Here is a 24,982-nt window from a genome sequence, read left to right as displayed (position 1 = left end):
TTAATCCTCTGGTGTCGACAAACGCGCCGGCACGATTTGCTGATTATTTTTTTCACATAGCAGCAAAATATATTGAACGTAATAGTAATAATAATCCTGGAAAAAATTACCTCAAAATGACTGAATATAAGAATAATTGGATGCCGATCGCGATGCGGGAGTCAAGACCGCAGTTTGAGCTGGTGTCCACAGACAATTCACCCTCCTCCACTTCAGGTGAAGGTTGGGGAGAAAAGTTCTCGACTTCAAATGACCGCTCTGTTGCAAAGCTACTTGCGTCACTCCATTTTAGCTAGTTTGACAGCAGCTGTCACTGAGGGTCTCAGGTGCACGCCCCCCCGCTCAGCCCCGCCCTCGTTTCGTCGCCTCTATCTCCGCTGGGCTCTGCCCACTTTTCCAGCATTTTTCAAATATTGCCAGTGGGTGGAGTCAGGCTTTGACCAGGGGTTTAGTTACCCTTTAAGCTGTGAAAATTGTGTCATGGGCGGGGCGACGTTCTTTTTTTCCTATTGGAACGTTCCTATTGGCCAGTCGGGTGAGCATCGTCTTGTCTTGGGAGTCGAACTGAATCATTACACCATTGTTCGCGTTCGGTTCACCTAGATAGATGCCGTCTCTGCCTTAGTTGAACACGGACACTCCAATGTTTGGGTAAGATGCAGTGTTGCCAAATCCGCTTATTATAAGCGACTTATTTTTAAGGGCTTGTTTTTCTGTAAAGCCGCTTACAAATATTGGTAGTCGCGGGTCGCCTTTTTTTTGGGCTTGTTCTCAGCTCGTTGTCAAGCAGATATTTTCTATATTATTTAAACATAGGAGTTTGTCTTGCCTGTTCCCTCTGTCTCTCCCCTTTCCCTATACACAGATTTTTTTTCCCACCCACATCCTGCTTCTAATTGGCTCTGACTCAGATGGCAATGAGTACTAGCCAATCAGAGGCAGAGCAGGGCAATCGTTTTTTTCTGGTTAGGAAAACGTCAGTGAGTGACGTTTAAACGAAAATACGTGCGAGTCGCGACTGATGGTGACTGGACTGTAGGAGAGTTTTTATATATTAATTATATTTTAGATATTTTAGATATAGATATTATAGTTTAATATCGTTTAACCCTTTAACTGTCACTCCCTCTTTTTTCCCATAGACATGAAAATCACTATTCAAACTTAAATGGTGGTAATTGGTGGTTCTTGTTTTAAAGAAGACATTTGCCAAATTATTGTTGAAGTGAAGTATTATGAAATTATGTAAGTGAAACAGAAAAAAAGTTATACAAGTTTGAGTTTATGAAAATGAACAATATAAAAATATAATTATTTATATTTTATATAAAATATATATATTACAAAATATATTTTACTCTAAAACTGCAAGAAAATGTAAGCCAAAAATCTGAAGAAGTTATGTTCCAAATTTTAGGTTGATATCTCAAAAAATGAGCTTTCAGTAAGATTTTATTTGTCCGCAGTACCAACATTTTTCACTAGATGGACAGCCAAGCTTCATTACAGAAGAAAAATAAACTGTACCGTGTGCACAGTTTTACAAAACTGGGCACAGTTTACCAATCTGTCCAAATGGATGTAAATTGACAATCTGTACCCACAGTTTAAAACTATCCGTCCCCACGGATTGTAAAACTGTGCACACAGTTTATTTATTATTCTCTTCCCGGAACCTATGGGGGCTCTTTAAAAAAAGCTCTTTTGCTGTCTATGAGAAAAAGTCGCTTGTTTTGGGCTTGTTTTCACGGGCCTGGTTGCTTATTTGTCTCGCGAGATCTGGCAACACTGGTAAGATGATGACACACACACACAACTCGATGGGTAGATGGCTGAGCAAGTTCAGCATCACTGAAGATTAAACATTAAAAAATAGCACTCATGCAAGTTTACCTAGCATGATGGCTAATTAATAATTAGCTTTACTAGCGATTAGCAGGCTAATAATATAATACACATTCATTCATGAATATGAGTGCTATTTTTAATGTTTAATCTTAAGTGATGCTGAACTGAGCTTAGATCGGGCCCAAAACATCAAGCCCCACCCTACCCGAGCCCGTGCACGTTGTGTCCGAGCCCGTGCACGTTGTGGCCGAGCCCGGCCCGACACATTAACTATAATTATGAGCCCGAGCCCGATTTAAACCCGACCATTTTAATACGTGGGTCGACAGGGTCGTTATAACTGACGTTCTCAACTACTTTCTATGTTACTTTCTCCTCCTCCTCTTCTGTTCTGCACCTCCAAATACTTTCAAGTTAGCCTACGTGTCGCCATTATACACAACAGCATAAATGCTCTAAATTATGTGTTATTAAAGCATTAACACACAAACCACTGTTATAACATAAAATCAAGCAGGCTACTGCGTGCATGGTTTGGCATGACTGAATGCGGACAAAGTGCGCTCCCTTAAACCTTCCTAAAGCTGACATCAGTTCATCGCGATCTCACACATCTCTGTTATTATCAATGAAGCTGACTACACAATGAATCTTTCATAATATATACACTTTGTTTGTTATAATTAAGGGATTTGCCAGCATACAGAATTCAGCTCTGAACAAAAAGTCTGTTTTGAGCAGTGAGGGGAGTCTATCTTAAAGGCAGGGTAGGTAGAATTCCCCAAAAATAAGTTTTTTCCAAATTTGTTTAAACTAGAGATGCACCGATTGATCGGCTGGTGATCGGAATCGGCCGATTTTCACGTGATCGGCCATGATCAGCGACCGGCCGGTCAGTCTGACAAATGCCGATTTTTTTTTTTTGCTGGTCAAATGCACTCGGGCGCCGCATGATTAACATCGTGCAAAATCAGCATCACACGTGCACACAGAACGCACATGTAGGAAACCTCGTGAATTATGGCCGTTTCACACCACAAGCGTGAGCAGCCCGGCGTGCATGTTAATCAATGAGTGCATTCACACCGAGAGCAGGCGCAGCGCGTGAGCGTGGAGCAGGAGCGTCGCGTGAGCAGCAGTGAAGCGGGGTTTCGGCGCAGAGTCTGTTGTTTAGCCTGGCTGGACATGTGGCAGACGAGAGAGGAACTGTTTGCGAAATAAAACTTGCCATTGATGTACAAGTGATTGCAATAGGGTGTGTGTGTGTGTGTGTGTGTGTGTGTGTGTGTGTGTGTGTGTGTGTGTGTGTGTGTGTGTGTGTGTGTGTGTGTGTGTGTGTGTGTGTGTGTGTGTGTGTGTGTGTGTGTGTGTTTTGAGAAACATCTTTATACTGCAAGGCTATATTTATTTTATTTTTATTTGCTATTTATATATTATTTTATTGCCATTACCTGTTTTCATACAGAAGTTTAGTTCACTCAGCCATTTCCCCATTATCATTGACAATTCCCTGTGTATATAACCCTGTCTGTTTCAGTGTGTGTCACGGAGTCCTTGCATTTATCACACCACTTCTGATGTCCTGGTTTCCTTGCTTCTTGTTTTGTTTCCTGTGTATGTTGGATTGCCTTTGGATTTTGACCCTTGCTTGGACTTGTTTACGATTTTGGATTACCCTCAAATAAACTACTGCTTTTGGTTCTTGCCTTTTGTTTCCTGAGTGTGGATCGTGACAGAAGGACTCCGTCAAACCCAGATCCAGCGGTATGTTTTCTAATATCTCTTCTCCAGCCACCGAGCGGGAGAGAAGGGAGTTTTTTAAGGGGACCCGGTTGGTCAAGTTTCGCGGGTCCCGTGGAGGTCAGAGTGGAGGAGGTAGTTGGGAGATGATCCCTGTTCCGGTGGTCCGGAGAAGGAGGAGACACAGCCCGTCTGCCCAGTCAGAGACTGTTCACGTTCCATCTGCCCAGTCAGAGACTGTTCACGTTCCATCTGCCCAGTCAGAGAATGTTCACGTCCCAGCTGCCCAGTCAGAGAATGTTCACGTCCCGTCTGCCCAGTCAGAGAATGTTCACGTCACGTCTGCCCAGTCAGAGACTGTTCACGTCCCGTCTGCCCAGTCAGAGACTGTTCACGTTCCGTATGCCCAGTCTGAGACAGATCAAGAGATGCCCATTCGTCTGGCCACCAAGGCAATGCTGGACTATCTGGAGTGTCTGGCTCGGATCCTAGACATGCCAGTGTCTGCTGTTCCGGAGCCGGAGCCCGTGTCTGCTGTTCCTGAGCCGGAGCCCGTGTCTGCTGTTCCAGAGCCGGAGCCAGTGTCTGCTGTTCCAGAGCCAGAACCAGTGCCTGAACCAGAGCCAGTACCTGTTTCAGAGCTGGAGCCAGTGTCTGCTGTTCCAGAGCTGGAGCCAGTGTCTGCTGTACCTGAGCCGGAGCCAGCGCCTGTTCCTGAACCAGTGTTTATTTCTGTGAGTGCAAAAATTATGAAAAAAAGTGATAGTGGTGCACAAAAAAGGAAAAACAAACTCGAAAGACAGAAAATGGATGCAATAATTCCTAAACTAACTAAATACTTTGGTTCACTTTCATCCGTTACCGTGGAAGACCCCAAATGCAGCGACAGCAGCCCACAGTTAGCTTCACCCTCCTGCGTCGTCACCGATCTGCGTGTTTTATAAGTCGAAGAAGGTAAACAAGTAGCTGAAGTAAGTTAATGAGTTAAGCACTATTTGGATGGTAATTGTTTCTCGTGGATCGTAAGGTATTTTCAATATTTATAGGGGCTAGTCGGTGATTTTATTGCAGTCTGAATCCAGAATGTCAGTGTTTTTTCTCCCACCACTCACCCGTGTAAAAATCTTCCACGGGGTCTTCCACGTTTTTTATATTATAAAAAAAAAAAAGCCGAATTACTTTTTTTTGACGAACATCAAGGTCCAATATCCAAGGTCTACATGGGCATTTTTGCCCTGATGAGTTTTTGTCTTATTGTAATATTACTTAATATAAAATGATGTGATATATTCACAAGTAAAACCGCAGTTTTCCCCAAATATCAGCACAGTTGCTAATATGATATATGTTATGCAACAATAAATGAGTTGACCAATAAGTTAACATTGAGAGTTACGTTTATGTTTATCGTCACTTCGCCGATGAAAATTCCAAAATGAAACCACAGCAGAAACAATCTCTGAAACTGATAGTGTTGATTTGTTACTGAATAATCCGCGTTTTGAACAAATCCATTCATTTAATGATTAAATGACTCCTTGTTTGCTTCTTCGTTGAATCAAACAGCCGTTTGAACAAATCGGTTGAATGAATGACTCGATTATTAAAACAGTGACTGGATTTTAATGAATTTTAATGGATTTTAATGATATCATTAAGGATAAAGATGTCAAGGATTTCTGCTCTGCAGAACTCTCAGCCTCACGAGTTGCGAGACTCTCAGCCTCACGCATTTCTTGTCGGGTAAACTTTTTCCTCTTTGTTCTAGAGTTTAATCTGTGTTTTGCATTGATTATCTTTCAATTGATTATGAAATTGTAATGATACATTTACCTGACATATTAAATTGTGACATTTGATTATTCTAATTGACTTTGACATTATTTTCATTCAAGAGTTAGTAAAGAATAGTATAGTCTATAATAGTATAGAATAGTAAGAATAGTAAAACATTCGCTCACATTTAATGATGCATAGATATCATTAAAGCCTTTTCATTTATGGAGTCAGATGAAATAACGAGTATATACATATGAAAAAATGTATTGAATTTAACCAAAAATACTTTGCCGCGAGAAAAGACAGTAATACGCAAAGACCTTCGCTAATTCGAATACCGCCATTGGATCGAGTTAGACGGCCTTACTTTAACTGTAAGACCCTATGTAAAAGGAAAGTTATAAAATAAAAAAAATTCTGTCATTTACTCACCCTCATGTTGTTCAAACTGAAAGAATTTCTTTCTTATGCTGAACACAAAAGTTGATATTTTATATAGTGTTTGTAACCAGACAGTTTACGGTAGTCATTGACTTAATATATATTTTTCTATAGTATGGAAGTCAATGGGTGCTGTCATCTGTCTGGTTAGCAACATTCTTTAAAATATCATCTTTTGTGTTCAGCAGAAGAAATAAGTTCATAAAGGTTTTGAACAACATGAGTCGTTCTCTTTCGTAGTCACTCCGAGTTACATCGGATGACGACGAATGGAGGTTTCGCTTAGAACACCTATCGACTTCGAGTATTACAAAACGAGCCAATGGCGATGAAAGGCACCCTCGTCCCGATCTTTGGAGCCTCAACGTGTGGCTCCTGGGCGGGACCAGGCAGGTTTGAGTACCCTACCACCTGTGGTGGTGGCTACCTTCACTTCCGCTAGAGCGTCGTCCACGAGACACATCTACGCGTTGAAGTGGAACCTCTTCGTCAGCTGGTGCTCTTCTCGCCAAGAAGACCCCCGGAGATGCTCCGTCGGTGTAGTGCTTTCCTTCCTTCAAGAAGGGTTGGAGCGAAGGCTGTCTCCCTCCACCCTCAAAGCCTATGTTGCCGCTATTGCAGCATTCCATGACTTGGTAGAAGGTAAGTCCGTGGGGAAGCACGACCTGATCATCAGGTTCCTGAGAGGAGCGAGGAGACTGAATCCTCCTCTTCTCCTCTCGTTCCCCCTTTGAGCCTTTGCAATCAGTGGAGCTTAAGCAGCGCTCCTGGTTGCACTGGCCCCTATCAAGAGGGTAGGGGACCTGTACGCATTCTCTGTTGACGAAGCGTGCCTTGAGTTCGGGGCGGCTTACTCTCACGTGATCCTGAGACCCCGGCCTGGATATGTGCCCAAGCTTCCTACTACTCCCTTCCGGGACCAGGTGGTGAACCTGCAAGCGCTGCCCTCGGAGGAGGCAGACCCAGCCTTGGCACTGCTCTGTCCAGTATGTGCTCTCCGCACCTATGTAGACAGAACACAGTGTTTCAGGACCTCAGTCCAGCTCTTTGTCTGTTATGGTGGGAAGCTGAAGGGAAAGGCTCTCTCCAAGCAGAGGTTGTCTCACTGGATAGTGGACTCCATTGCTTTGGCATACTAGCAGCAAGGTCGACCGTGCCCCCTTGGTGTGAACGCCCACTCCACCCGGAGTGTGGCGTCCTCTTGGGCTCTAGCGCATGGCGCCTCGCTAACAGACATCTGCAGAGCTGCAGGCTGGGCGACACCTAACTCATTCACCAGATTCTATAATCTCTGAGTGGAGCCAGTGTCCTCTCATGTACTCGCTTCTACCAGCTAGTATTGGACCCGCTCAGATGTCTCGCTTGCTCGCCATTCCACTCTACGGACTGGATACGTGCGATATATTCCTCAGGTGAGCCTCCTATCTGAGGCCCTGAGGCCCTGAGTCCCTCCAGCACTGTTGACGCTGGCACCAGTGTCTATTGCCTGTGCGTCGGCTAGGTGCCTCCGTGTGCATGGTTCCTCCCCTGAGTAACCCCCACATGTGTATTTCCACTGTAAGCCTCCTTGAGCATGTGTCTTTCCCTTGGCAAGCCACCTTGCCACCCCTGGGGTTGAAATATTCCACCTGCGGCTGGACACCCCAGTGTTCTCCATATGCATCCTTCGGGTCATATGTGTATTCTCTAAGTCCCCCCCGTTTGGGCTGGCAATATTTTGCATATTTCCTCTAAATATGCTCCCCAGTGTACCTTGGTATTCCTGTGTTAAATAGGAGTCCTTGCTAGTCTTACGACAGGGATCTCAGTTTTACGCTGGGCACTGGAAGACAGCTGTGAAGTGGCGTGATTACACGGGGACCCCCATTCGTCGTCATCCGACGTAGCTCGGAGTGACTACGAAAGTGAACGTCTCGGTTACGTATGTAACCCTCGTTCCCTGAGTAGGGAACGGAGACGTTACGTCTCCCTGCCACTTCCGCTGTACCGCTGGGTAGATGCCTGAGTTTAGTCTCGGCTCTTCACCGAAGACATATCTGCATGTTGCCGGCGTCCTACTTTTATACCCACGCGGTGGGGCGGAGATACGCTATGCAAATTCCGCAGACCCATGGCATTTCATCGCTATTGGCTCGTTTTGTAATACTCGAAGTCGATAGGTGTTCTAAGCGAAACCCCCATTCGTCGTCATCCGTCGTAACGTCTCCGTTCCCTACTCAAGGAACGAGAGTTACATACGTAACCGAGGCGTTTTTGATGAAAACATTCTATGATTTTTCTTCATATAATGGACTTCACTGGGTACCAAACGGTCCAATGTCCAAATGACAGTTTCAGTGCAGCTTCAAATGGCTTTAAACGACACCAGATGATGCATAAGGGTCTTATCTTGCGAAACGATCGGTCATTTCAATAATAAATAAAAAAGTTTGATTTCCATTACACGAGAGTAGATGTTAAAACTTCATGCTTATTTGTACTCGGCTTTCGCCAACATAAGCACCAACTAAGACGTAGCTTTACAGTAACCTATGCTTCTCCATCCATTTACGCTTCTTTCCAAATGGTGATGTGAATCACCTTCTGTCTTGTTTTAATAGCTGCAGTGTATTTGCACACACAACAGCTGCAACCACAGTGCGGTCGCCTCATGACAACCCTCTGAATTGAGCCGAGTAGGGGACATCTCTAGGGTCTTCAAATGGGCACCTTCCGTCCTCAGTGTTTCGTCGACTAGCCCACGACACCTCAAGAGGGCTTGACAGTGACTCTGGCGTCCCAGAATCACCCCCCTCCGTCCCCCACTCAACTCAGCCCAGCTTACTGACCTTTACATCCCTCCTGCTGCTGAGGCTGCTCCTTTGACCTAACCACAATCTCTCACAACCTCTCCACAACCCGACCATACGCGCCAACCCGTTTGACTAAGGCTGTCGAGCCCCACTGCGGACGTTAAAGCGGTCAGTGGCAACGGTTCCGTATGGCATACTACCGCAAAACACAATATCTGTCCAAACACCAATCCTCATTCACGCAAAATACACAGGAACGCAATAACTGTAATTACTATGCTAACTATACAAATAAACCAACAGACTCATCAAATTTTTACAGCCAGCCAGACTCTTTCCGTCTCAACCAAAGCCAGTTGCTGCTCCTCTCTGCTGCTTCAGATAAGTTCTTTACTGTGCGAACCAACTCTTTAAAGCACATGCAAACAATGAACTTTTATGAACTCAGTGAAGTGCTGTGTCCCGTTTCGCTACGTTAATATCTGATGTGAGTAGGCTATTTGTCGCGTTGTACACTAATGCTGTTGAGACGGAGGCGCCAGAACTGCAACTGATAGAATGCACGATATACATATTTCTACAAAAGCAGTCAGCAGCTTGCTTGGAGCAAGGATCATAGCGCAAATTTGAACTATATCGATATATGCGATATGGTCTAATTCTATATCACATTTAAAAATATATCTATATATTTTTTATATCGATATATCGCCCAGCCCTACTGGTGGCCTAACGGCGATGTTCTTGTCAACTGACAACGATACCACTGTAGCGCGATAGCGACTGAGGTACGAAATTGAGCAGGGGAACAAGCTGAACGCAAATCTGTACGCACGTCAGCCTGTTATGTCCTCATATCCTCTCCTTTTCACTCCGACAGCTTTCACCCCCCCCCCACCCCCCCTTATTATTATTTTTATTTTTTTTACAGATCTGCATGATTCACGTAGGTCACATTTTCAGGTCGGAAAATCCGGAATTCCGGATTAATCTGGAAAAATCACATCCCTGCTGAAAAAATCAAATGCTGCCCAAAGAAGCTCATGTGGCACTGAACCGTATGCATTAGCCAAATCCAGGAATGTCACCTGGAGCTCCTTCCTCTCCTTTTTAACTGATTGAATTCGTTGCCAGATAACATTGACGTGTTCTAAGCATCCTGAGAACCCTGGAATGCCTGCTTTTTGAACTGAAGTGTCAATGAAGCCATGCTTTAATAGGTAGGTTGACAATCTCTGAGCAATAATGCTGAAGAATATCTTACCTTAGACGTTTAATAGTGAAATAGGACGAAACTGACTGATGCTTGTAGTTTTATAAGCACAAATGCTCGCCTTGCTCTGTTCTGTGATGCACGTTCGTGACTCTCCTGTTCGAACTGGTTCATCAAAATGAACTAATCTTCGAACGAGTCATTTTGTTTATTTTGTTCGTTGAATGAACGAAATGACTTGAAAAAAGATTTGTCATTTTGATGAACGAGATCGAACAGGAGAGTCACGAACATAAAGCCATTTGAAGCTGCACTGAAACTGTCATTTGGACCTTGGACCGTTTGGTACCCAGTGAAGTACATTATATGGAGAAAAATCCTAGAATGTTTTCATCAAAAACCTTAATTTCTTTTCGACTGAAGAAAGAAAGACATGGACATCTTGGATGACATGGGGGTTAGTGATTATAGTCAGAGCCAACATAATTATTCAGATTTTGGTGTAAATGACATGACACTTTTTTGGTCTATATGTATATATATATATATATATATATATATATATATATATATATATATATATATATAAATTAACAGATAGAAAGCAAAAAGTTCTTTCATTCTTTAACAATAAAAGTTCTATTAATTATATTAATAATTATTTTAATTTATTTTATTTTTATATATATATATAAAGGACCTGTATAAGCAAATCACACACTCATACGCAGCTGAATTAAAATTCTCTTCTCTTCTCTGTGGAACATAGATATTTTTTGGGAATGTTTTTTTTTTCATTACCAAAACAAAATTAATTTTTTTGGGGGTAACCTACCTTAGTTCGGCATAATAAATATTTTATAATATATATATATATATATATATATATATATATATATATATATATATATATATATATATATATGAATATAACATTAATACAACATTAATACAAAGAGTACATTTCTAAGAACCATGTTTTAAACAAGATTTTCAGTTTCCTTGTCATGAACACTAATTTTTTATCATTGATCCACAGACTGAATCTTGGTTGTGTTTTACTTGCAAGGTTTGTTTAAAAAAAAAGAAGTAAATCCACAATGTGTAATCTGTACAGTTCATTGTCAGTAAATGAACATAATGGAAACAACTATTGAACAAAACATTGTTTGAGACCATATTTAGAAACAATACTGCTTATAAATATCTGGAGCAGAATTTTTCTTTAAATATATATATATATATATATATATATATATATATATATATATATATATATAAAAAAATTAAAGGAGTTTACTTTTTTATTCTGTGGGGTGTGCATCACGGGTATGAATACCCAAGGATTTACATAAAATTTGTGTTTTATTTTGTAATCTAACTGAAAAAAAGCTAATAATATACAGGCTGATTTATACTTCTGCGTCGGACCTATGCAGGGGCCTAGACTAGACTAGCCTAGACTACGCGTTGGTTTTCATTTATACTTCTGCGTCGTTGTCCGCGTTGACGTGCAAATACACATGCAGAGGGAGCATGTGAAACCCGAGGGAGGGGTTCTAGCATGACCAATCACAGTGCTTGCGTTAGCGTATAATTGACACGTTGTTACATTTTTGGAGAGGTGCGCGTCAGGGTACGCCGAAGGGTACGCGCGCTACACAGCCATACGACGTAGCTACGGCGCAGAAGTATAAATTGGGCTTAAAAGTAGTGAAGGTTTTTGGCAGCCTTCTTGCATGCTGAGGCTGTGTGTATTTGTCACATCTCAGCAGACGTGCAACTAGAAACGTGTTACTTTGCGCTCAGCGTGTCTGACAGCCAGAGTGTGTTGTTACCTTGCTTATACCACACTAGTGCCCTCAGGTGGCAGATCAAACTAGCAGGGGGATCTAGTCTCAGACACACTCCCTACATCCACAGTTTGCCAGATCTCACCCTCACTTTCCTTTATTGAGCTGAATGCCGAAGTTCAGCTGTAATTTCCCTGTCTGCTGTGGTTGCTTTCTTTATTATCCTTGGTTGTACATGTTCTTTTAGACTATTTCAGAAGAGGCTTAATGCAATGCAACTGGCTCATTCGAACCACTGGTGCAGCCAGATTCCACTCACACCTTCTCTAACTGTGCAGGTGGTCATATCTTTCCAAACCCCTTGCCAGGCTATGGCTATGGTCAGGCGTTGGCTATGGTCTTGAATCCAGCTGGACTGGCTTATTATCTCCAGATGACACCAGCGGGAAGAGCAGATGCCTTGTGGCCATGCTTGGCTCATCTGTGAGCTAGAACATTCATCACTCTCCCAAATTTCATTCCTGATACTGAACTAACCACATAGGCCTACATGTCTGTATGCAGACTACAAACCTGTCCATGGACCCCTTTATGACAAAAAAAAAAAAAAAAAAAAAAAAATGCTGAACAATGATGCACGTCAGCTCAGAGATTAAAAATAATAATGATATTAATGCATGATAATCAGTGAATGAGATTGAAATAAGGATTTAGAGCCGTAAACACTGCACTATCACTTTATCTTTATAAAGCTACTCATTTAGTGTCTGTGTGTGTGTGTGTGTGTGTGTGTGTGTGTGTGTGTGTGTGTGTGCGCGCGCGCGCGCGTGCGTGCGGCATTTAGGCAGCCGGTCCGCTAGAATATAGAATGAAAACAAATCAAAGCAATGTTGTCAAATTTTGATTAAAGCAGCTTTACAATGCCTGTAAGTCTCAGTTAGTGTATATGTTTTTTATAAATATATATCTGTGTTTTTTATACATGTTAGCATTGTGTGTCTGTCTGCATGCATGAATCTTTCTTCAGACTGATGCATTAGTATGGTGGTGTCTATGTGAACATATGTGTGTAAGCTATCTTTATCTCTCTGTTATTATACCTTCTGCTCTCTGTATGAACTTCCTTCCCGTCTGCATGCCTGCAACAAGAAAAAAAGCTGAAGTCAGGAAATTATATTTTTAATCTGCCCCCTGCAAAGAGCTTTTCTTATTAAAGCTGCAGTTGGAGAGGACAGATCATAACCGACTCAGGATTCTATTAAAGCTTCATGTGATCCTTCGTCATACTGTCTACTCGCTCTTCTCCCATTCTCTTTCTTTCTTTCTTTCTTTCTAACACCTGTCATGTCTCTCTTACACACCTAGATTCACCCTCTTTATTCACCTACTACTACTTTTCAGCCTTTTTCTTAATAAATTATAAACATAATTAATGAACAATAGGGCATATATGTGTCTAAAAGGCTCTCCTAATTGGCTTTTAAGAAATTTGATTCAGGACTGCATGATTATATTAACCTTTCTAAGCTTTCAAAATAGGGTATGTGACCCGGAGGATAAAACAAACAAGCCATTCACTAATGGTTTGCTAACCAAGTTGATTGCTAGGGTGAGCATGCAAATAGCTATTGACCTTTTTAAAATGCAAGTTTGTCTCACTCCCTACTGCTATGAAAGCCCATGTCGTTCTGATTACCTAATGTGTACCTAAAATGTTTTATTGATTGAAGTTACTCTTTCCATTATTACCTTATAAGTCTAGCACATTTGTCTCGTGTTCTTGCATTAGTCTCACTGTGACTGGTTTGGTTGTTAACAAAGCCTTGCGGCTGTGTTAACCAGATCCAAATGTGAAGTGCTCATCTTGGTGTTAGAACTAGTGATCTTTAATGCTGTGTTTGGCAATAGAAAGCCAGCAAAGGTGCTGAACTCACTTCGATTCCTGCACCAATAAATCCAGCCGGAATGGGAGAGGGGGAGGGGTTTATAGGCCTATCCCAGATAAAGATAGAGAGAAGGAGGGATAGAGAAAAAGGAGAAAAAAGAAACAGTTCTGAGGATGGAAAGAGAGATATAAAAGAAACATGTAAGGAAGGAAGGAAGGAGAGAGAGAGACAGCACATGTGAGTGAATGAATGCAAAAAAGCAGATCGAATGAGCTGACATTTATAATCTCATGGTTTGTCTTTCGTCTTTTTTTTTTCTCTGGATTTTAAAGCATTAAAATGTGAATATTTATAACTGTCAGATGTAGAATCTAGTACTTATATTTGCACTGACATTGTACTAAAAGCAATTGTTCTATTCCGCACATACACATTGAGTTTACAGTAATAAAAACATTAAAATACACTTAACACATTGGATTGTTTTTTGTTTTTTTCAGTCTTATTTTTACCATAGTTTCTCTGGTGTGAGCTATTTTTAAACTATAACACAGCTTGAACTGTAAATTATTTCAGGAAAAAGCATTAGGTACTACAGGTACCACCTATCACAATGGAACAGCCTTTCATCGGGACTTTCAGAATCCTTGAATGCAATAATAATAATCTTCCAGCAGGATGAAAACTCTTGCTTTATTGTACTTTGAACTGCATATTTCCTTGAGGCACATAACACAGTTTTCCTCAGTCGCTTTGGTGCATTTCTCAGATCACAAAAGAAATTTTCAAAACCACTTGTTCAACCTCCACAAGTCACTTGTGAACATCATAAAAGCAATTTCTTATTGTTTTGAACAAATTGCAAATGTTTTGGTACATTCATGCAATTGATAATGTGCAATTGTCTGCTGTTTCCCAAATTATCAATTGCTTATGTCATGTTTATCAAAATGCTTTATACTGGTTCTCTGTTGAATAGTTTTACCCCTCAAAACATCTAGGCAAGGCAAGGCAAGGCAAGTTTATTTATATAGCACATTTCATACACAATGGTAATTCAAAGTGCTTTACATAGAAGAAATTAAAATAATCAAAAGAAGGCAGAATAATTAAAACAGTTTAGAATAAAAGATAAAATACAGAAATCAGAATAATTAAAACATAAAATAAAATACAGTGCAAACAGTCGGACGAACAGTGGCACAGTGCTCATTCAGTAAATGCACAGCTAAACAGATGTGTAAATCTGTAAATCTAGGCATTAGTTTCTTGCACAAGTCATTAAATGCAAAATGGTTAAACTAGTTTTCATACAGTAATGCATCAAGTATTTTTATATACATTTCTATTAGACTTTTTTAGTAAATGTTTTGTGAATTGATGAATTGCGGAGGAGAATTTTGAATTTCACTAATAAAGGGAAATGTAAAGGGCTAGATCAACCAATGATCAACCATTTCTCTAAAAGAGCTCAGAGGTGCATCTCATAAGCTTCATTTGGCAATCATATAGACAGAGCACAACATAGTGTTACTAATTCTGACAATGGAAGAAAAACAAGAAAACAAACAGGGTCAACAGCCGGGAAGAAGAAGGGTAAGGATGTGTGGTGGAAGGGTAGGGAGGCTTAACAGACGAAGAGGTAGAAGAGGCATACACTAGACACACACTATATAGCCTAGTTGTATATTGTCACGGTTATCTGGACTCATTCATCTTTAGTTTCACTTTCATGGACTTTCAGTTTGTTGTTATCAATCACATGTTTCTTTGTCTTTGTTTCCTGCCACTCATCTGTTCCCATGGAGACTAATCTCCCACCACAGCTGCACATCATTTAGTTATCTGTGTTCTGTCGTTAGTTGTCGGTTATTGTTTGTGTGTGTTGTTTGTTACACACGCTGTTACATTTGCACCTTCTAGTTTAATAAAACCTTGTTTATGTTTTATAATCCTGTCGCCTTTCTTCATCATCTTCATCCCTGTGACAGAATAATCGACCAAATGGATTAGCCAAATTCGCTTCGATTGCTCGTGAAATACTAGATCTTTTGGTTTTCACTGGAACCCCCCCCCCCCCCCCCAGTGACCAGGTGTACTGGTGGAAATAGTTAAATAAAGTCACCTTCATTTATATAGCGCTTTTAAAAATATGGACTGTTTCAAAGCAGCTTTATAGTGATAATAGGAAATTAAAGTAACAGAGATTGTTTTGGCTTTATAGCAGCTCTAGAATAAAGTTATTGTCCAGCTAAAGTTAGTTCCGCCTCTGCTGGAGGTTGTCAGCCCTTCGCCATCTCCTGTAATGGTCAGTCATTACACCACCTCCGCCACTGACTTGTGGATCTTCCGCTACGCTCCGTTCCTTGGCTGCACCTCAAGTCTGGCTCCACCTCAGACGATCGTCACTGTGGCATTGCCCAGGCCTCCTATGCCAGTGATGTCGCTCGTCTCTATCGGCTCTCCGTCTGCACCCTGGGATCTATCGGCTCCGCCTCCGTCGGTCATCCCCCAGTTGACGTTAGCCTCCATTCCACCTTGTCTCCCCCTCCCTCGACTCCAACGTGGGCTCTGGGTCTGTACCCTCGGACGCCCTTCATCATCGCCGCCAGGTTCTCGTCGTCCGTCCCCTCATCATCTTCTGTCTTCACTGTGTCATCACCTCGGCCACATCCAAAGCCCCCTCCATCTCTACGCCTCTTACCTAGTCAGGATGGGCAGGTCAGAGTAGCTGAGATTGTTATTAATGGAAAGATGTATGTACGTCCAGTTGCTAAGTTGATTCCATTACCTGAAATAGATGAGTAATAGCAAATACATGACTGTATTTGGGGGCGGCTGTTGTGAATTTGGCCCTTTTTCTTGAATTTCTTTCCCTTTTTTTTCATAAATTTATTTGTACTACATATCCCACAATTCCAAGCAAACTACACTACATTACCCATACACCCCTTGGTCGAGGTCTATAAGTAGGCCTCATTTCCTTCCTTTGTTTCGTTTGCATTGGTGAGGTGTGGGTGTTTGAATGGACACCCAACCATGTCCTTTGAGTCCTTTCCTTAGGATGTGTTAAGTAAGTTTGTTTTGCTAATTGTATTGTTTGGATTTGTTTATTCGAATTGTTTGGATTAAGTATAAATATGTTGTTGATATGTTTGATGAATTACATGAGTTTGATTTCCTTTATTGTATTGTTTGTAGTGACTTAAGACCATCTTGTACATCCTGTTCATCCTGTCCATCCTTTAACATCTGTCCATTTACAACGTGTGAATCAGCTCCATGTCAATCTATGAACTTCAAGTCATGTGAATTATCCAAGACTTAATCATCCTGAACTTAAAATAAAAGAGAGCAAAGGACTGGTATTTGTCCCGTGTTTTAATCAGACACGCCATCAAGTTTCTGCAACTCCAACGAACTTAGGATATACTTAACAACTGATATTCTCCATAATAATAATAATAATAATAATAATAATAAATTTTATTTATATTGCGCTTTTCTTGTACCCAAAGCGCTACAAGTACAGTACAAAAGTAAATGCATTAAAAATTAAGATAAATTAACATACACCAATTAAGACACAAACACCTTCTTAAAAAAGATGGGTTTTTAACAGTTTCTTAAAACTCGTTAATGTTGTAGCATTCCTAATCGTTAAAGGAAGTGCATTCCACAACCTGGGGGCTGCCACAGAGAAAGCTCTTTCACCCATCGTTTTCAGTCTGCAAGAAGGCTGTTTCAGTAGAAAAGAGTGGGCGGAGCGCAAAGATCGAGAGGGCATATATGGCGTAATCAAATCACATATATATGATGGTGCAGTTCCATGTACAGCTTTATATGTTAAAATAAGAGTTTTAAAATCAATACGGGCATGTACCGGAAGCCAATGCAGGTTCCTAAGCACACCAGAGATATGCTGACGAAAAGGAGTATGTGTAAGAACACGTGCAGCTGAGTTCTGTATGTGTTGCAGTCACTTAATGGACTTTGCAGGTAGGCCAAGATAAAGGGCATTACAATAATCAAGCCTAGAGGTCACAAGTGCATGGACAAGCCTCTCAGCATCAGGTAATGAAAGAAAAGGCCTGATCCTAGCAATATTCCTCAAATGGAAGAATGCAGATTTTGAAATGCTCTTGATATGTGCTTCAAGTGTTAAGTGAGAATCAAAAATTACACCAAGGTTGCGAACTTGAGGTAATGGAGACAGTACATTGTTTTCAATGTCTAAATTAAATTTTTTACCATTACAGGTAGCTGCAGGGGTACCAACTAAAAGATCCTCTGACTTAGTACCATTTAATTTAAGAAAATTGTGGTACATCCATAATTTAATTTCGTGCAGACAGTCAGAAAGCGTTGCTGATGTACCTGTGATATTAGTTTTTGTGCTAATATAAATCTGAGTATCATCAGCATAGAAGTGGAACCCAAAACCATGCTTTCTAACAATCTGCCCTAAAGGAAGCATGTAAATATTAAAAAGTATTGGGCCAAGGACAGACCCCTGAGGGACACCATGACATACCTGTCCAACGTTAGATTTATTATTTTCTAACGTGACGAACGGTACGATCAGTGAGGTAAGATTTAAACCACTCCAACACTGTACCGGAAATACCAAGCCAAGTCTCGAGTCTCTCAATCAATATAGAGTGACACAGCGTATCAAAAGCTGCACTCAAATCTAACAGCACCAAGATAGTAAGAGCACCAGAGTCAGCAGAGACGAGGAGATCATTCATAACTCGGACCAAGGCAGTCTCAGTACTATGTCCTGATCGAAAACCAGATTGAAAAGGTTCTAAAAGCTCATTCATGGACAAGTGAGAATGTAGTTGTGACATAACAACACGTTCCAAAACCTTCGCCAAAAAAGGAAGATTAGATATTGGCCATATGGTCCTTCGAGCTGGAGCTAGAAATTTGGTGGAATGGATTACCATGCAAGACCTGCAATCCGGCGCAGTCTAAGAAGGAGAAGAACTCCTGCCCGTTTTGCTGACTGTATGGTGAGAAAACGTGCTCCTTCTCCCCCTCCCTCACCAACACTAGTTGTAAGTGATCATCATCAAACCCAGTATGGAAATCCATCTTCTTCAAGACCTGCCCCATGCTCATCTGCTCATTGTGAACAGTATCAACATGATTCACTCGATATGGATGTTAAACAAGAAATACTTGGACTTAAGAGTATGATTGGTGAGATGATGTCTAGAATGTCACAGTTAGTAGTTTCGTCTAAACATTCTGAATTTTCTGAGTCTTTTGATGATGCTTCTGATGATGATGATAATGGCTTCGTTAATGCGTCTATTGTTCAAGAATTGTGTGCATGTATTAAGACAGCTAAATGAGCCAGAACATTACAAATTCCATATCTTCCTGGATCATTTAAAATTTTCTCCAGCTCGTGATCTAGCTTTAGCTTATGCTAACGATCCTAGGCCTTACAGTATGGCTCTTTTTGCACTACAGCAGAAATATGGGCAACCTCACCAACTAGTTTTGAGAAAAATCAAAGGCATTCTAGCTCTCCCTAGGGTGAGACCAGGTGACAGCAGAGCATTTAGTAGCTTAGCACTAAAGGTTTGAGCTTTGGTTGGCATGCTCCAATCTTTGGGCCAAGACCAAGTTAAATCTGAATTATCCTGCGCTTCTCATGTACAGCAACTACTCAGTAAACTGCCCACAGAGCATGTGACCAACTTTGCCCGTTATACCCGTACGATCCTAAAGGGTCAAAGCTACAACCTGATTAACTTTTCCGGTTGGCTCCAAGAAGAGGCTGACTGTCAAGCAATAGCTGACCAGGTTAGTGACTTTCCAAAACCACTCCTGAGTAAACTTCAACCAAAGACCTATGTTAACACTCAAACAGTCTTGTACGGAGTCAATGGTAATTCTGTTGTGACAAGATCTACAAATAAGCAACCCCAGAATTTGAGAGATGGAGAACGGAGTTCTAAGTATTCATGTGCATATTGTTCCAGCAGAGATCATTTCATTGGCCTGTGCCCCTCTTTTAGATCTCTAGAAGACAGCAGGAAGGATGCGTGGATTAGAGAGAACAATAGATGTTGGAGATGCGGGCTTAACCATCTAGCTGCCAACTGTGATTTGAAAAAACCCTGTCCACAGTGCAAAGGCAGACATCTTGGTATCCTTCATGGAGTCAATTTTCGTGATCAGGATAACGGTACATTCTACCTTAGTCGCCTTGGAGGTTCTGGCAAGGTACTGCTTAAAGTTGTTGAAGTACTTCTCCATCATAAAGGTAGTTCCTTGCAAACCTATGCCATCCTGGATGATGGATCAGAACGTACCATGCTGCTACCTCAAGCATCTGATTATTTGGGCCTCAATGGGGTAACTGAGTCCCTAATTGTTAGAACTGTACGTCAAGATACTCTTGCACTTGAAGGCTTTTCTGTAACCTTTGAAATATCCTCCATGGCCAATCCAGGAAAGAAGTATTCCATTTCCAATGCCTTTTCTGCTGCCAGATTGGGACTGGCAGAACAGACGTATCCCGTTGAGATCTTGCAGAGACGTTTTAGACATCTTCGAGACTTGCCCCTTCCAGCCTTCGCTAAAGTCCAACCACTTATTCTTATTGGTGCAGACTACCCACACCTGATAAATCCAATTGATCAGGTGTATTTCGCGCCTCCTAAATCCCCAGCCGCAATCCAGACCAGACTAGGCTGGGTACTTCAAGGCCCAATACCGATTCCTAACACTGATGAGATGCAGTGCCTTTTTGCCATCGCTGAACCACTAGAAGAACTTCGCCATGATGTGGAGAAATTATGGAAAGTAGACATCCTTCCTTTCAGAAATGAGAAAGTCATTACTAGGTCCAAGCAGGACCAAGAAGCTATGGACTTGTTGGCCTCCAAGTCTAAAAGAGTTGATGTGGATGGTGTGCAACGATATGACACTCCGTTATTGCGTGCTGCTTCCGCCGTAAGGTTACGAGCTTCACCAAATGCAGTTTTATCTTCTCTCAGATGTATCGAGCGACGCCTACAAAGAGATCCTAAAACTGCTGCTGTGTATGACCAAGAAATAGCCAAGTTGGAGGAGTCCGGTTATGTTTCCAAAGTGGAACTTCCTCATGAATCATCTAATTAATCATGGTATATTCCTCATCATATTGTGGAGCATAATGGGAAAAAAAGAATAGTCTTCAATTGCTCCTATCAATATAATGGTGTGTCAATTAACAGTCAACTTCTTCCTGGTCCACAATTGGGCCCTTCCTTACTTGGTGTCTTACTCCTGTTTCGTCAGTGCCCAGTGGCAATTAGTGGGGATATTAAATCTATGTTCGATCAAGTTAGGCTACTACCAGAAGACCGTTCTGTTCTACGTTTCCTGTGGCGCAATATGAAAAGGTCAAATCCACCTGACATCTACGAATGGCAAGTTTTGCCCTTTGGCACAGTATGTAGTTCATGTTGCGCAACATATGCTCTACAAAGGCATGTCCAGGATCACCAAGAAGGATATGAAGATATAGTGAGTTCTGTACTTCAGTCATTCTATGTGGACAACTGTTTAGAGAGTTTCTCAAATGTGGAAAATGCTAAGAACTTCTTAGACCGAATGTATTCTTTACTGATGAGTGGAGGATTTGAAATCAGACACTGGGCAAGTAACCAGCCTGATGTTGTCAGACATCTTCCCCCTGAAGCCAGGTCTGAAAGTGCTGAACTGTGGATCAATCAAGACCGTTTGGATCCTAAAGAAGGAGCTCTGGGTCTGAGTTGGCACTGTCCCTCTGATTCATTAGGGTATCGATCCCGAACTGTGGAGTATAAAACAACCACCCTGCGCAATATATATAAAGTCCTCGCTAGTCAGTATGACCCATTGGGTTACACAACCCCCTTTATAACGCAAACTAAAGTCATCATACAACAATGCTGGATGAAGTCCTGGGGCTGGGATGATCCCCTTCTGCCAAATCCTATTTAACAGGCCTGGAAGGCTTGGGAAACCGAGCTTCCTGACCCGTCATTGATACAGCTTCCTCGTTGTTATTTAGGTTTACCTTCCAACCAAATCACATACAGAGAGTTGCATATTTTTTGCGATGCCTCAGAGAGTGCATATGGGTCAGTAGCCTATTTGCGAATGGAAACTGACAAGGGTGTGGTACATACTTCCTTTATTATGGCAAGATCTCGAGTGGAGCCCAAAAGGCAATTATCCATCCCTTGTCTTGAACTTTGCGCTGCCCTAACAGGTGCACAGCTTTGTAAACTCCTGCAGAATGAATTGACTCATCCTTTGACAAATATTGTCCTATGGTCCGATTCGACAACTGTCTTGTCTTGGATGCATTCCCTCTCCTGCCGTTACAAAGTTTTTGTAGCTAATAGAGTCACTGAAATCCTGGAACTCACTGATCCCTCTTCTTGGAGGTATATTCCTTCTGCACAGAATCCAGCAGATGACATTACGAGAGGCAAAACTCTTGTTGAGCTAGCCAAATCTGATCATAGATGCCGTCAAGGTCCAACGTTTCTGAAATTTCTTCCACATGAATGGCCCAAAAATCTAGTATCTAGACCTGCTAGTCCTGATCCTGAGCTCCGCAAACCACTCTTTTGTGGGTTAACACAATTGGATGATATTGTACTCCCAGATCCTTCTTGTTTCAAGTCATGGTTAGAGTTACAGTTCGCAACAAATGAGTTACTGCGACAACATAGGGAGGATCCTTGTGACTCCTCTTTAGTCCAAAACCTCCTTTTGAGACAAGCCCAGCAACAAAGTTTTCCCTCTGAGTACCAGTGTTTAAAGGAAGGAAAGCCCATTGAACCTTGAGTTCAATGAAGAGACGGGACTTATTGTAGTGGGCGGTAAGCTCAGACGTGTTGAGGATATGGAACCTGGAATGGTTCATCCAATCGTCCTCGACCCCAAAAATCCATTATCCCATTTAATTATCAAGGACTGTGACGAGAAACATTTCCATCCTGGTCCAGAGAGAGTTTTCTCAGAACTTTGGTGCAATTACTGGATAATTAGACGGAGACAAGCCGTAAAAAAACATCAGTGGTCTTGTTTGCAATGTAGGAAGTGGAGAGCTAAGCCATCTATCCCTCAAATGTCAGATCTTCCACTCTCCAAGCTCCGACTGTTCAAACCTCCCTTTTGGTCCACTGGAATGGACTGTTTTGGTCCCTTCCATGTCAATATTGGCCGTAGAACGGAGAAGAGATGGGGCATTCTGTTTAAGTGTCAGACCACCCAATGTCTGCATCTTGATTTGTTATGCAGTTTAGATGTGGACAGCTTTCTAATGACCCTACGCCGATTCATATCCAGGAGAGGTAGGCCGTATGAGATTCTTTGTGATCAAGGAAGTAATTTCCGTGGAGCTGCAAGAAAGTTAAATGAAGCTTTCCAGAATCTTACCACTGAGTTACAAGTCAAGTTGGAAAATCAGCCGATTAAATTCAAGTTTAATCCACCACAAGCTCCTCATTTTGGGGGGTCATGGGAAAGAGAGGTCCGTTCAGTTAAAACAGCTTTGCGGGTGGTACTTGGCAGTCAAACAGTATCAGAGGAAGTCCTACGGACAGTTTTGACAGAAGTTGAAGGAGTGTTAAATTCAAAGCCACTTGGTTACGCCTCTTCAAACATTTCTGACCTCGACCCTATCACTCCAAATCTCCTCCTCATGGTGCGGCAAGATTCTTCTTTACCTCAGGTGATTTATGCCAATACTAAGCTTCTTGGCCGCAGATCTTGGCGCCACAGCCAGGTCCTCGTTGACCAGTTTTGGACATCCTTTATTCGATATTATTTACCAGGTCAGCAGCTCTGTCAAATATGGAATCGAGAACAACCTAATCTAAATGACTCTGCTGTCGTGTTAGTTATTGATTCTCAACTTCCAAGAGCATCATGGCAGATTGGCAGGGTAGTACGCCTCTTACCTAGTCAGGATGGGCGGGTCAGAGTAGCTGAGATTGTTATTAATGGAAAGATGTATGTACGTCCAGTTGCTAAGTTGATTCCATTACCTGAAATGGATGAGTAATAGCAAATACATGACTGTATTTGGGGGCGGCTGTTGTGAATTTGGCCCTTTTTTTTCATAAATTTATTTGTACTACATATCCCAAGCAAACTACACTACATTACCCATACACCCCTTGGTCGAGGTCTATAAGTAGACCTTATTTCCTTCCTTTTTTTCTTTTGCATTGGTGAGGTGTGGGTGTTTGAATGGACACCCAACAATGTCCTTTGAGTCCTTTCCTTGGGATGTGTTAAGTAAGTTTGTTTTGCTAATTGTATTGTTTGGATTTGTTTATTCGAATCGTTTGGATTAAGTATAAATATGTTGTTGATATGTTTAATGAATTACATGAGTTTGATTTCCTTTATTGTATTGTTTGTAGTGACTTAAGACCATCTTGTACATCCTGTTCATCCTGTCCATCCTTTAACACCTGTCCATTTACAACGTGTGAATCAGCTCCATGTCAATCTATGAACTTCATGTCATGTGAATTATCCAAGACTTAATCATCCTGAACTTAAAATAAAAGAGAGCAAAGGACTGGTATTTGTCACGTGTTTTAATCAGACACGCCATCAAGTTTCTGCAACTCCAACGAACTTAGTATTTAACGACTGATATTCTCCAGGGGCATTGTGTCACGGTTATCTGGACTCACTCATCTTTAGTTTCACTTTCATGGACTTTCAGTTTGTTGTCATCAGTCACATGTTACTTTGTCTTTGGGGGCTTTCATACTGGCAGTTTAGTTCGGAACGGGGCACGGTTTGCATGAAAAATCGCTAATGTGAACGCTGTCATGGGACCCGGTTCGCACTGGGGTATCGAACCAGAGACTACCTGGAGGAGGTGGTCTGAGTTCGGTTGCTCCCGAACCGTGGCTCGGTTCGCGTGAATGTGCAACACAGACTCGGGTGCGCACTTGTTCAGGAATCCTGTGAATCCAGGAATAAAGTATCCTGCGCATGCATGACACTGTCGATATCATTGTTTCCTCAGCCACACGCGAGAACCATGAGTGGCAGGGGAACATTGTGGGACACAGAAGAGGTGATTTGCCTCATTCAGATATGGGGAGAAGAAAACATACAGGAGCAGCTAGACAAAACTTACAAGAATGACGACTTTTTCTTCCTGAAGTTTAGTAGCCATTCTGTGTCTGTCCAATGGGCACTCATTTCCTCCCACCAAACAGATAGCCAAGGTTGAATCCACACACTCCTAAAAGTCACAATTAAAAATGGTATAAAAGAGTACAATAAACAATACTTTCTCTCTGTCTGTGTATATGTATATGTGTGTATATACAGTGGTTAAATTGGGCCGGGGCTCTCCGGGGCTCAGCCCCGGCACATAAAGGCAACTCCACGGCGTAGCTACACCGTCACTCCTACTGCGTCGTGGCCGTTTTATGGTTCTGCGTCAGGTTGAGTTGCATC

The 24,982-nt window shown here is 41.8% G+C and overlaps 1 protein-coding gene across 1 annotated transcript in view; it reads left to right on the top strand.

The window, feature by feature from the left end:
• card14 (caspase recruitment domain family, member 14) overlaps nt 1-12,227 on the top strand; it is a 106,846-nt gene extending 94,619 nt beyond the window's left edge. The window contains exon 22 of the mRNA XM_077198996.1: nt 11,945-12,227. Within this exon, the coding sequence (XP_077055111.1) occupies nt 11,945-12,010 (66 nt within the window). The 3' untranslated portion in view covers nt 12,011-12,227. The remainder of the gene's footprint in view (nt 1-11,944) is intronic.
• Nucleotides 12,228-24,982: the final 12,755 nt, after the last annotated feature.

This window comes from Siphateles boraxobius, unplaced genomic scaffold (assembly GCF_051911475.1).
Source record: "Siphateles boraxobius isolate OS27281-9 unplaced genomic scaffold, OSU_SipBor_1 41, whole genome shotgun sequence".
Lineage (NCBI taxonomy): Eukaryota > Metazoa > Chordata > Actinopteri > Cypriniformes > Leuciscidae > Siphateles > Siphateles boraxobius.
The sequence above is the reverse complement of the archived record's forward strand: the minus strand, read 5'-3'. Positions and strand labels throughout refer to the sequence as shown.